This window comes from Nuphar pumila, chromosome 16, assembly GCF_984573655.1.
Source record: "Nuphar pumila chromosome 16, dmNupPumi1.hap1.1, whole genome shotgun sequence".
NCBI classification, from domain to species: Eukaryota; Viridiplantae; Streptophyta; class Magnoliopsida; order Nymphaeales; family Nymphaeaceae; genus Nuphar; species Nuphar pumila.
This window is the reverse complement of record NC_143264.1, coordinates 4,087,552-4,101,492: the sequence shown is the minus strand read 5'-3', so window position 1 is coordinate 4,101,492 and position 13,941 is coordinate 4,087,552. Positions and strand designations below refer to the sequence as shown.

The 13,941-nt window shown below is 40.8% G+C and overlaps 1 protein-coding gene across 1 annotated transcript; it reads right to left on the bottom strand.

The window, feature by feature from the left end:
• Positions 1–1,362: 1,362 nt before the first annotated feature.
• Positions 1,363–12,347, bottom strand: LOC149812715 (oligopeptide transporter 5-like). The gene is made up of 9 exons (XM_089992286.1): positions 12,211–12,347; positions 9,957–10,410; positions 9,176–9,273; positions 7,756–8,328; positions 6,851–6,859; positions 6,005–6,263; positions 3,872–4,002; positions 2,308–2,329; positions 1,363–2,052 (listed from the first exon to the last, which is right to left on the bottom strand). Exons 1-9 carry the CDS (start codon positions 12,345–12,347, stop codon positions 1,363–1,365), a joined length of 2,373 nt encoding a protein of 790 aa, XP_089848412.1.
• Between the last annotated feature and the right edge of the window lie 1,594 nt (positions 12,348–13,941).

Below are 13,941 nucleotides of genomic sequence, written 5' to 3'. Positions count from 1 at the left end.
CACCATGCCAGTCACCTAGAAGGGTGCCAAGATCTCCTGCAAAGGACGTGTTTAAAGGTCTATCTTTAACATTGGAACTAAAAAAGCCAATAATTATCTCTCTGTTGGGGTCATCAAATGAAAGAGGCATGCTTGCTAGGAGAAGGGGTCGAACCTCCAACCTTGTAAAATACACCCATCTACTCTAACCCAAGCATACATTTTTTTTAGCCCTTGTTTTGAGCTCCTTGGCGTGTCCATGGTTCATTATATATAGGCAATGAAGGAGGGCTGAAATTAACCCAACCATTATCTCCTAATGCTCATTGAATACTCTAACCCCAACCATAACCCATGCAAGATAGGTTATACATGCCACCAATAATTACCATTAAAATTAATAATAAAATCACGCAATAGACTCTTAATTCACCCACCATTCAATGGCTGTTGGGGATCCTCTTGTGAGACCCTATGGCTACATCTGGATCTGGTATCTAGATCCAACAGATCATGGTTCCAAGAACCTGCTGCGAGTTCTCACTGAACCCTGGGCCCTTCAATATGAAGGTGTCGTGGTCACCATATTTGCCAACTCGAGCCCTTCAATATGATGTTCATATTTTCACCATGATCATGAGGGTGCTTTACCACATAAGCATTCATCCAGTTGCTGTTTTTTTTTGTGTCACATACCACATAGGTGAGTTACTGTCCCTTTTAACCATCAGACTTTTTACTGGGAACAAGAATCTTCCTGCCTCCTTTTTAGTTAGGTCACTGTTATGTATTTTATGCTAGATTTGAATAGTTAGATGTGAACATATATTTTTTAAACATATTAATATTTAGATGTGTATTTTAAAGAGAAAATAATTAATGGTTGATATTGTACTAAATTTTGATAAAATAATATCCACATCAAATCAATTTGAAAGAAAGTTTGCTTCTTAATAAATAAGCAATGATAAACACATCTAATGATTCAGATAAAGTATAAAACACCTAAAACACTGAATTTTTGAAAGGCACTACCAGTGACCTAATAAAAAAGGGGGGCATGATAATCCCCATTCTCCTTTTTACTAAACTGATACTTCTCTTTAGTTTTCTCCATGTTTTTGGTAGAAAAAAAAGTGATTAAATATTATAATTAAATTGATCTAAGATGTGTTTAATGACGCGAAGCCGGAACTTAGACAATCATTAGAACAAAAAATGGTGGAAAATGCTGCAATAAAAACACCATATCATATTTGTCATCAAAATTAATATGCAGTATGCAATAATTTTCCAACAATAATTATAAAAACTGTATCAGTAAATCATGGAAATATAAGTAGAAGAACAGATAACCACCCAAAAAGCCGAAGTGTGAAGCCTTCACCTCAAGGGGCAATCATCAGCCACAATCCCAGGTGCAGTGGGGCACAGTGCTAGGTCACAATTGTAGTAATTATCAACTTGACCCCACCACTGGGGCCCATAATTATCTTGGGGGCCCAGCCAGAACTGCAGTGCGAAGTAGGTGAGCACACCTGAGAAGGCTAACCCTGTGTCGAGCCCAGCAGAGAGCACATAGACGTGCTTAGTCCACCACTTCTTGTACTTATTGTAGATCACAACATTGAAGAGTATGCCCACAAAGCCCCAGGACCAGAAGGTGACTGCACCAGCTGGGGGCATCATTAGGATTCCACCCAGCACGGTGGGCACGTTGATGAGCTTGATCCATTTCTTGTCTGGGTATGCACGTGACAGGGCCCAAACCGGCACGGGCGCGAGCAGGCCCACTAGGAACCACCAGTTCTGCTTGGTGTACAGGCCGAGCCGGCCAAACATCCGGTTCGGTCCGACGACGCCCCATATGATGGAGGCACTGTAGAACACGTTGTCCATGGGACAGGACCATAAAGGGTTCTTGTCTCTCTGGCATATGTTGGGGACAGTGGAGAGAAGCCACCAAGATGTACCAAAGTATACAGAGGTAGCAACCACCGTGCCAACAAGCTGAGAAGACCACAAACAGCCATTAAGATTGTTGTATGATATACAACATAGCCACAATATCAGCTATTAATTTGTTGAAAATCTCATGATTTTATCACGAAATTTTGAAAAACCAACATAACGTTAAAAATGTGATATATTAAAATATCACAAATTTGAAGATATCATGTTTCCATCGTGATAGTGTCACGTTATTAATGTCAAATTTTTATTTTTATTTTTTTTCTTATAATCTTATAGATTTTTAAATATCATCAAAATTTAAATATCCCAATATTTTGTCAAGATTTTCCCAAGGAAAACATATACTCTTTTTACTTTATAATAGGCCTTCCCTGTGCTGAGAAAATCCAAATAACAAGATTTATGGCTATATATGATATATAGTTTGCAAAACTTTGTTTAATATATGACCCTTTATCAACAAATTTTGTAAAAAAAAAAGAAACGTCCTTTTCTTCAAATGCTGGAAATTTTTTTTGAGAGAAACGTTTAAAATGCACAAAATTATCTTTTAAGAAATAAAAAAATTGTTTTATGGGGTTCAATTTTATCATATATTTGTTTTGATCACATTGAGTCCTGGGCTCAAATCACTAGTTTATGTAACTTAGAAAAAGCGTTCTCATAGAATGTTCATTTTTGACAATTTTTTAAAATATATAATTAGAACCAAACTAAACTCGCATATATCATTTGTTAAATTTCCTTTTTCCAGCTCATTTTATGTCAGCTTTTAAATGCCATCTTAAATGTGAAACATTTTGTTTCATGAAATTCAAGTTGATAGGATGTCACAAGTTCGAAACACACGGGGGCCAACTCCTATTTGGGCAGCAGGACCTCAAGGGTTTTATCAACCTAGGCCAGCCAATGTGTGGCCGGTGATTAGACAGTTTTTTCAATGGCCTAGTAAAAAAAGAACAATTTATTTTTGCCTTTTCTTGTATTGCTAGTTATTCCTTATATCATTGGGTTTTCTTGATTACCTATTAAGCGAGATACATCTGCATACATTATATTTTGCTGGTTTACATATTCTAGTTTCCCATATATATATATATATATATATATATATATATATATATATATATATGATTTTATATGCTTGAATATTTACTAAAATTCTGAAGAGTTGATTTTCAAGCCTTAAAAGATCCTAGCTTTTTATACATCGCAATCAGATGATCTAAGAGTCTCTTTCTATAAAACCAAGCATTTAGATAACATCCGTAAGGTAAAATTTTAGAAAAAAAATAAAAAAAACCCTATAAAGTTTTTGGTGCATACCAATTTACAAATTTTGCTGACATATTTTAGTTAACCATTTATATATATATATATATATATATATATATATATATACAGAGAGAGAAATAGGCAGGTGCCTGACACTTTTTTTGCCTACCTTACCGACCTTGGATAGGGGTTTTCAGATTGTTTTTCAAAAATCTGACCCTAGGTGTGTTCGGCATGATCAATTTGCTAGAAAATCATATTTTGATCATGTTTTTTTGAGAAAAAATGATTTTTTAAGCAATGAATATTTTTTAAAATTGTAGACCGCTGATTTTTTATTCTTATGAAAACCTAACTTGGTGTTGGAATCGGACAATCCAAAAAGTCGATTCCCACAAAATTAAGCATGTAGATCACATCTGTATGGTCAAACTTAAAAATAAATAGAAACAATCTTTCCGAAGCTCGGTAGGCATGCAGTAACGCAAAAAAAAAATGTAAAGCACCTACCCATCACTATATATATATATATATATATATATATATATATATATATATATATATATATAGAGAGAGAGAGAGAGAGAGAGAGAGAGAGAGAGAGAGAGAGAGAGAGAGAGAGAGAGAGAGAGAGAGAGAGCACCTGAACGGAAGGAAGTAGATGGCTTGGCTCATGCTAATATACCCATAAGTTTTGAAGGAGACGTTGGCAAGAGGCCTGCCTGGATACAAGAACCCTATGATCATCTCTGTGATGACATTCAGCCCAGGTTGCTGCATTTGCATTCCACACGTCGATATTAATTTTTCAATGATGAAAAAGAAATTTTTTAAACAGGTTGGCCAAGCATGGCTGGTGTCACCTACACCTTTTTCTGCCAATTGTATAAATCAAAGAGATGGTTTCTTTTAGGTGAAATTTAGTCTAAATTTGTGTCAATAATTGGAACTAGAAATATGAGCATTTCTAACAAATTTTTTTTTTCAAATCCAACCACGAGGGTGTGCTTGGCAGGGTGAATTTGATAGGAAGCAACCGTTGCTTAATATATTTTCTATGAAATATGTGATTTTTGAATGCTTGAATATTTATGAAGATTATGAGCCATTGACTTTAAAGACTTAAAAATATCTCCTTTATGCATCAACATCCGATGATTCAAGAGCGGGTTCTTATAAAACCAAGCACATAGGTCACATCAGTATGGTTAGATTCAAGATAAAAAAACAAAATATCTATAAAAATCATGATTCACATATTAGTTCTCATATTTCCATTTCTCATATTCTTTTGCACGCTTTTAATGTGCTGCAGCACTTGATCACCCACCATCTTTGCTATACAAGAGATGGTAGACTATCAGGTGAAGCATCACGATGAAAGTGTGCAATCGATATTGAATCTGATCTGCCTGCTTCCTCTTGGAGATTGTGTTAGTTCGAGAGTTTCTGCCACCCAAATCACAAGAAAAATATAGGGATGCCTGCCTGTGCATTTGAATGTTACTATTGTTGCCTGGTCTGGCCATGCCACTAGGGCTGGTAAACAAGCAGAATGAATCAAAGCAAAATTATTTGGGCTGGTCTGGCCAGGCCACTAGGGCTGGTGTGTTTGAGCTCAAGCTTGTGTTCATGTTTAGAAAAGCGGAGCGGACCCCAAGCTTGGCATTGAGCTTGAAAAACTGGACACGAGTATGTGCACACACACACACACAAATACAAACATGCATGCACACACATACACGGACACCTACACTAAGGGTGTCAAAGAGTCGGGTTTGGACCCAATGTAACCAGACCTGACCTCGATTTTTTGGTATGGTATCGGGTCAGGACCTGAGTCTAATCAGACCCACTATAAGAGAATCCATACCCAGACCCGCTAAAAACTACATGAACTAGACTCGGGCCATACCCAGTAAAACAATATTATTTATCATTTTTACATTTAAAAATTACAAGAATTAATCGGAATTCAGGTTGGGCCTGAGTCTAGTATAAAATTTCACAAACTGTACCCAAGTCCATGTATTAATCGGACCTTCGGGTCCGAACCCGGGTCTTAATTGATTCTTCTAATTTATCATCATACCCATATCCTATATGGTTTGGTTCGGTTCGGGTCGGGTCTGGGTAAACCCAACCCGCTTTCACCCCTAACCTACACACATATTGACTCGCTGAATTATTTAGATGCCCAACATTTTGTTTTTTTCTTTTTGAAAGGCAAGTTGGGGTTAGGCCCCGCCCCGTTTGGACTGGGGATGGAGGGGCATAAAATGTGGATGGAGGTTAAAATCAAAACACGTGGGGATGGAGGCGAGGATGGACTTACATTTTCTCCTGCCTTGCCCCGCCCCGGTCTCATTCTGTCCCCGATCCTTCTTTAGGGATGGCAATGAACCAAGTAAAAATGGGCCCCGCACCGCCTCGTCTGGTTTGGACCGGGGATGGAAGACATGAAACAGGATTGGAGGCGGGGATGGAGGTTAAAATCAAAACCCATGCGGGGATGGAGGCACGGATGAATAGCGGGATTTTGAGATGGGGCCGGGGTGAAAACCTTGTCCCCCGCCCCAGTCCACTGTAATCCTTAGTTTGAACCTGCAATCTCCCACCACAAAGAAACGTGCACTGACAGCTCCTACCAACCACTGTTGGTAAAAGTTATACTAGCAGCAGATTCGATACCACCCTACGTTTTGTTATGGTTGGCTTTAGTGGGACTAGAAAGCATAAGCACAAGATTGGTACTAATAATACCATTAGAACTTACCACATTAGTGGTGGATGTGATTATGCCAATGGGGAGGGTAAAGGAGAAGGCAAGGGCACAAGCAAGGAGGATTCCCCACCATGGGAGCTGCAATTGCCCCCCAAACCCTAGGCAGGCCACAAAGGCCAAAGCAATAGTGAGGATGAGAAGCAGCCCGAACCACCACTCTGGCACCCTCGCATAGTTCTTCCTCATCAACTTGTTGTGGATATCACCAACTTGATCGCTCAGTGTTTGCTTCGTTTGATCCCAGACCGTCCTGTCTAGCAAGAAAAAATGTTATCCATATCCACTACGCACATCAGATATGGATTTTACAATTAATAGATTGGATGTTATCCGGATTCAAAACCTAATTTGGAGAGGAAATTTTCAAACTGCCAACAAAGTTTTCGGTATAATCAAAAGAAGCAAAATTTTTAAAAAACACACGTAAAGTTTGGGCATAAATAAAAAAAGACCTAAGTTTTAAAATTTTTTTTTTTAAAAGGTGCCTAAATGTTTGCATCCATCCATTTAACTTAGGTTGTGACTAACCCAAGTAGAGTTAAAGAGAGTTAATTTACCAGTTATCCCTTCAAAGACTTCTTCCCTGTTTTAAGGTAAAAATAGTAATTTTACTTTAGGTGCATTTCTAAAAAAATTCAAAACTTAGTGCTTTTTCTATTAATGCCTAAACTTTAGGTGCTTTGATGAAAATTTTTATTAAAAAAATGAACCAAAATTTTTTTGTTGTTAATTGAAAAAAGCCACACAAATAAATATGCCGTCTCATCTAATGCAATGACACCTGTCAGATTTACCCTGCCAGAGCCGGCATCCCAAAGATGTTGTATGATCGGGTGCAGCAGCATACTAAAAGTTTTTACCGGGTTTGGTTCATGTAGTTTTTGTTGGGTTTGGGTTTGGTTTTTCGATTTAACTCGAATACAAACCCGATACCATACCCAAAAATCTAGTTCAAGTCTAGTTCCACCTGAGTCCAAACCAAACCCGACCCATTGACACCCCTACTCACATTGCAGATGTCCCAATCTCAATAATCACTAGATCCCAACATCTAATTGAGATAAAAAAACTGCATTCCAAAGGAGGCTGAATTAGGTGCAATCACATTGCACATTTTTTTATGTGTTGCAGCATCTAACCACCCTCCATTTTTTCATGCAGCCTGTCAGCTATGGGACACAACAGCAGATGATGGGTGTTTAAGTAAATCAGCACAGTTGAAATGTGCAGTGTGATTGCACCTGATCTTTTGCCATCCCAGAGATGGTGGGAGATTTGCACGTGATTAGGAATGTCAACAGGTCAGATATATCCTGATGTCTGATATCTGATCCAAACCCAAATCCAATTAGTGAGATTGGACAGCTAAATTTAGATCCAAATAAAAAAATCAGATTCAGATTTGGATTAATTTTGCATTGAAATCCGAATCTGATTAAAACCCAAATCTGACTAAGGTCGGAATAAGTATAAAAATAGGGTTTAAGACTAGTCGGATCTGGATTCGGTTTTATCTGTTTCCATCCTAATCAGAATCAGATTAGATTAAGTTGGATTGACCCTTTGACATAAACCTGGTCACGCTGGCTTAGTTTGCCATATCTACGGCTATGCTACGGGTTGGCTTTGGCTTGCGTAGAGGGGCGACGCTTACGGTGTATGTTTACCTTGACTGGACATCCGTACACCTCCCTGATGATCTCCATCTGTGTGTGGGTACTGGTGCAAGGGTGTATGTTTACCTTCCATGGAAGAGAGCGACGTGAGAGACAACAGCAGCGAGTGTGGCAAAGTTGAAGCCGTACATCAAGGCAAAGAAGGCGGTCAGATGGACAGGGCCCTTCTTTGCATAGCCCTCGGGATCAAACTCGAATGTCTTTGTGTTGATGACATCAGAGGGGCGGTATCGTTGGCCGCGGGCATCGAAGAGATTGGAGGAGATAAGGGGGAAGCGCTTGGCATGGTAGGAGTCGGTCCAGTAGGCGATGGGGAGAAGGACGTAGATGAAGAGGATGAAGCCAGCCATGACGTTGAGGATGGCGAAGCCAGGGGTGGCGAAGGGCGTGCCCATGAAGGAAGAGATGGTGGACCAGTCGAGGCCTAGCGCGCCGATGCCGAGCCCGGTGTAGACCGAGCCGAGCTGATGTGCGAGGATGGAGTCCTTCCACAAAACACAAGCGATGGAGAAGACAGAGATGAAAGGGAAGAGGTAGTTGGGGACGATGTAGTAGGCGAAGCTACAGATGAACACCATGAGGAAGAACTGCAGCCGCGTCGTGCCTCGCAGGCTCCTCACCTCCTTCTCATGCAGAGCTCTACATGCCAAACGAGGGTGTTACTAGATCTCCACAAGAGAGAGAGAGAGAGAGAGAGAGAGAGAGAGAGCCAAAAGTAATTCAACATTACCACTCATGAAGATCAACAAAATGTTGAACCCATGAACTGAACAAGAACAAGAACAAAAGCCAAAACAAATAAAGAAAGCACAAGAGAAAAGAACATTTGACAGATAAAAATGAGGTCACGCCATAGCCGCTTGCCCAGATTGTGACAAAGGATAGGTAGCATCAGTAGGAGGGAGTGGAAGATCACTAAGATGCATACGCAAGATCGCATAAACATCTACCAAAATTTTATGCACCAGGTTTTGAATGTTAACTCGAATATGACGAAAATGAGCATCGTTTCGCGCCATCCAAACAAACCACCAAAAGGTAAGCAACCACGTCCGCCAGATGAACCTCCACCTCTTGCTGCGCCTAATACAAACCGGCCCCAAGATCAGATCTAGCGCAAAGGACTCCTCCTTAACAAATACTTCCGGATGCCTACAGGTCCTACTAAAGATTTCCATAAATATTGGGCAAGACCAGAACAAGTGAAACGTAGATTCTTCTGCAGCTTGACAAAGCACGCACCAACTTGGGAGTTGAATGCCCCACTTCTTTAAGTTACTGTGGGTCTGGATCCTATCGTGCAAAATTAACCAAGCCAGGACTCGCGAACGGGAGGAAGGACCCTTCGCCCAAAGCACATCCTCGGGCAACCAATCAGCCCCTGGCGGTAGCAACGATCTATAGACTTTTTTGGAGAGAAACTCTTCGCTTGGAGAGAGAGAGAGAGAGAGAGAGAGAGAGAGAGAGAGAGAGAGAGAGAGAGAACCTGAACAAGGAGACCTGGATCAGATTAGATGGCCACCACATGTAAGGTGAATCTACAAGGAACCTCCGAAATATACCGGCCCACCCATATCCAAGCAACTGCAGAATTCCTTCGAATGTATGTGAACATCAGAGAGAGAGAGAGAGATTCCCATGAAAAAGTTGTCCATACAGGCCTTGAATGTATGTGAACATCAGAGATTTTTTAAGACTTCAACATGGGAAGAGTCCATGATTTTTGTGGAAAATAGCATGATTTAGTACAACATCAGTTTCCAAATTCTTAAAAAAAAAACATCAGTTTCCAAATTCTTAAAAAAAAACATCAGTTCCCAAATTATAACATTTTTTTTAACGGCAAACCATAATAACGTGAAAACTTTTACAAAATTTGATTTTGCACCAATTTTTTCTTTCAAAAAGAAGGGATTTTGCACCATCTTTTGTTCACTTATTGCTTGTCTAAGATCTAGCATAACGTCATTAAACACATCTTAGGACAATTTATAACAGGCAAGCGCTCTTGCTACCAAAAATAACTTAAAAGGACAAAAACTAAGCAGAAGAATCAGTTTAGTAGAACTAAACTCAGGGTGGTTAGGTGATCAGGCCAGACTACTTTACAAAGTACTCGGGTCACAAGAAACATAGAAATTGCCACAATGTGCATCGATTTTCTGTGTAAAACACAGAGCCTCTACCGTACTGTAGCGAATTTCTGTGTAAAATACAAAGCACTTTCTGTGTTTTGTATGGTCCGAGTATTTTTTTGGTAAACTCACCTGTGTGGTCTGTGCCAGCAAAAAAGCAGCAACTGGATGAATACTTCTGTGGTAAAGGGCCCTCGTTATGGTGACAATATGAACAGCATACACACCCCCAGACCCGGAGCTGGAAAATATGGTGATGAGGACATGCTCCTTCATATTGAAAGGCCCAGGGTTCAGTGAGAACTCCCAGCTGGTCCCCGGTACCCTGATCACCTTCTTTGGTAGCTTTGCAGCCATCAATCTCCCAAGTGGCAGCGACACGATCTGCGCCGCAAGCGGCGACATGATGAGCTGGTTCTGCCTGTAGCCAAAGAACTGGTTCAGGAAGGCCAGCACCACACAGGAAACCAAGCCAAGGGTCCATGTCCGGAACGTTAGAGCTGGAAGTGATGGATCGTCAGTGTTTGGCACTATGAGGCGCACTTGCTCAATTGGTGAATCCTCCAATTCATCTGCATCAAGATCAGATCACAGTACTGGTTCAGCTCATGAGCCACATGAACCATGAGTTCAGATAGGAAGTTTGAAGATAATCAGGTTTTGCAAGCAAATGATCTCTTATGTCCTATGTCATGAGAGGCAACCACGCATATGCACCTGCAGATCTTGTGTGTGTGTCCCCAAGGGGGGTTGGCGTGAGTCCGGATCGGGTACAATCACATGGCACAAATTTTGTGCATTAAGCACCTGATCACCCTCCATCAGGCCTTGGGCCCCCACAAAATGCACAAATATTTGTACAATCATATTGCACCTGATCTTTTCAGGGTTGGCAAAGTGGGTGTGGGGCCTTGGCTGCTAGACGGTCAGTCAAGTTTCGATTCTCATGGGCGTCGTCTCTCTACGCAAGCCAATGCCTATAGGACCATAGGCGGAGCTAGGGAGGGGCAGAACTGGGCTGTAGCCCAGTCCTGCCTCCCGGCCCAATTAATTTTTTTTTTTTTAAAGCCCAGTACTAGCCCAGCCCTCATTCCATATGAAATAGATTTTTATCCATTTTTGTAGCCCAGTCCTAGCCCAACCCAGCCCTCATTCCATATGAAATAGATTTTTATCCATTTTTGTAGCCCAGTCCAGCCCTGATTGCAGCAAATAGTTTGATTTGTCCATATGAAATAGATTTTTATTAATAATTGTAGCCATTTTTTATTTTATCTCGAATTTTTTTTTTTCGAGGGCGCTGCCCCCCAACCCCAGACTATATCACACCATTTTTTTTTTTTTTGCTACACCCCTGCCCACCCCCCCCCCCCCTTAGCTACGCCCCTGTATAGGACCTAGGGACGAGGTAGTTTTAAGCCACCAGCATGACAACCGTAGGTATGGCAGGCTGAGCCAGCACAACCAGGTCTTTGTGCAGGGTAAGGTTTCTTTGGGTTATAAATCCAAAAAAAGATCTTGTGCATGTATATAAGTAGGAGGGAAGGCAACCACACATATGCACCCTTCAAAACACCACATAATCGATTTTTGGCTGCAAGACGGGCACCCTACCGATGAGGTACATGGGTTTAACGTTACACTTCGGAGTCTCTGCACCACTATTTTGGGCATTGGTGGAAGACGAAATTCGTAAGAGATTGGAGTCTTGGTCGGGGAGGGTCTTGGCGATAGCGGCAAGAGTTACGTTGGTTAAGTATGTATTGATGACTATTGTGCAACACTTCATTATGCTTTCTCACATGCCTGTGAAGGTGAGAAGCAGATTGCAGAAACCTTTTCAAAGGTTCATTTAGAAGGGTGGGAAGGATTCAGGCCTGATTATGCTTCGGTGGGATCTTATTGCCCTTCCTCTTGAACAAGGGGGTTTGGGCATTACAGACTTGCAAGACCCAATGAGAGGATGATGCGGTTGTACGGATCATTAGGGATAAGTATGGCCTTTCTGAATGGCCCTGAAATGGGTGAAAACGGGAATTAGAGAAATGGATCTGGTATTTGTAAGGGGTGTATCAGACGTAGCATACAAATGAGAGTCACCTACATAACACACTAAATGAGAGGTGTGTCCTCTATTTGGTTGTGATACGCTTGACAACAACAAAGGATACACTTATCCATGTGATTCAAGGGTTGTAGATAGAGAAATATATCAGATGTAAAATAATCAATTGTATTTACCTATTTTCCTGTGTTGTTATCTCTATTATCAAGGGATATGTATTTATATATTTTCTAATTTGTGAGGAATAAACCAACTTCTTCCATCGTCATTCTGTTTACCATTTCCTAATGGTATTAGAGCAAGAACTCTCTTTTCCCTTACCAGGCCTGCAATTTGGCCATCACGTGACTCACAGGTCTCTGCAGAGCAACCTGGTCACCTGCCCAAGTCACGCCGCCATTGTTGTTGTTCCCAGATCGACCTGGCCTCCGCCCAAGCTCCACCACCACTATTGTCATTATTAGGCTGCCATACAAGACACCACCCTCCTCGTTCTTTGCTGCTACTGCCTAACCATCGCAGAGTTTTGGTGTTATTGTCCCTAGTCCCACTGCATCACTGTTGAACCTCTCTGAGACTTCACTGTCGCAAAAGCTGTAAGCTCCTCTTGTTCGATCTTCTTTATGTTCCTTCCTTGTCATTATCTATGGCTTTTAACGATGAGGAGCAGTCTGTTACTTCTAACGAAGTCAAGCCTTATGTCCTGCACCATTCGGATAACTTGGGGGCAGTGATCGTATCATTACCATAATTATTCGACATGGAGAAGGGCCATGAAAATGGCCCTCAGCGCGAAGAACAAATACAGTTTTGTCGATGGATCTCTCCCAAAGCCAAAACCAACCTCAAGGGAGCTCTGTGCATGAAATCGATGCAACAACATGGTTCTTTCATGGATCCTCAAATGCGTTGACAAAGGACTTTGCCAACAACGTCATCTATGTTGAGATATATAGCTCGAGATATGCGGGTCAACCTTGAAGAATGATTCTCACAAGGTAATGCTACACATATTTTTCAACTCAAGAATAATTGATCACCGTCAAGAACAGTCTTCCTTGGCTGGGTATTTTATCAAACTCAAATCCTCATGTGATGAGTTAAACTCTTATTCCATCGTTCCTAAATGCACTTGTGGTGCGTTCAAGGAACTTAATGCATGCCAACAATAACAAAAAGTATACAAGTTTATTATGTGATTGAATGAATCATTCTTAACCATGCGAAGTCAAATCTTGAAATATCAACAAGGTATATTCGATGCTTTTTCAACAGAAAAATCAAAGGCTCTTGCAATCCCTCTGTAGAAACAATGACATTGTCTGTCATGACAAGGAGCTTCCAAAACCACATTGATGGGAACAACCGGTATGCTAGGAAATCCCGTGTGAGACAAAAATATGAGCATTGTGGGATGCTAGATCATCTCAAATCCAAATGCTACGCCTTACACAAGTATCCTTCTTACCATCCCAAGAACATCACCCAATAGAATTCAATATGAAGGGTGGATCGACGAATAATGTTGCACAAGAAGTTGTTACTTCTGTCGAATCAACTACTGAGCAGGTAATACCAACATCCATTGTTTCGAGGCTATTAGAGGACCAATTACAACAATTGTCCTCCTTTATCAATGTGGATATGCAATCAACTTCAGCAAACCTTGCAAGTAATGCATCAATAAAACCCAAGTATCTTGGATAATTGGCATAGGGGCGTAAGACCATATGACACTCCAATCTGACTCTCTCTTTGACTACAATTAAATGGCTAAACTCAAAGTTGTTAAACTTTAAAACAGCCAAGACATGGGCATCACCCATGTAGGAAAGACCCAAATCTCATCTGATCTTTGCCGTGTGTACCTAAGTTTCAGTACAATCATTTGTCCATTAGTAAATTAAGACAATCAAACACATTTGTTGCCATCTTCATTCTTGCATATTTTTTAGGACCTTTCAACGAAGAAGCTGATTGGAGTGCATGAAGTTCATGATGAACTCTATCTCCAATTTGCATACATGGGACCTGCGCCTCGGTTATCTATGT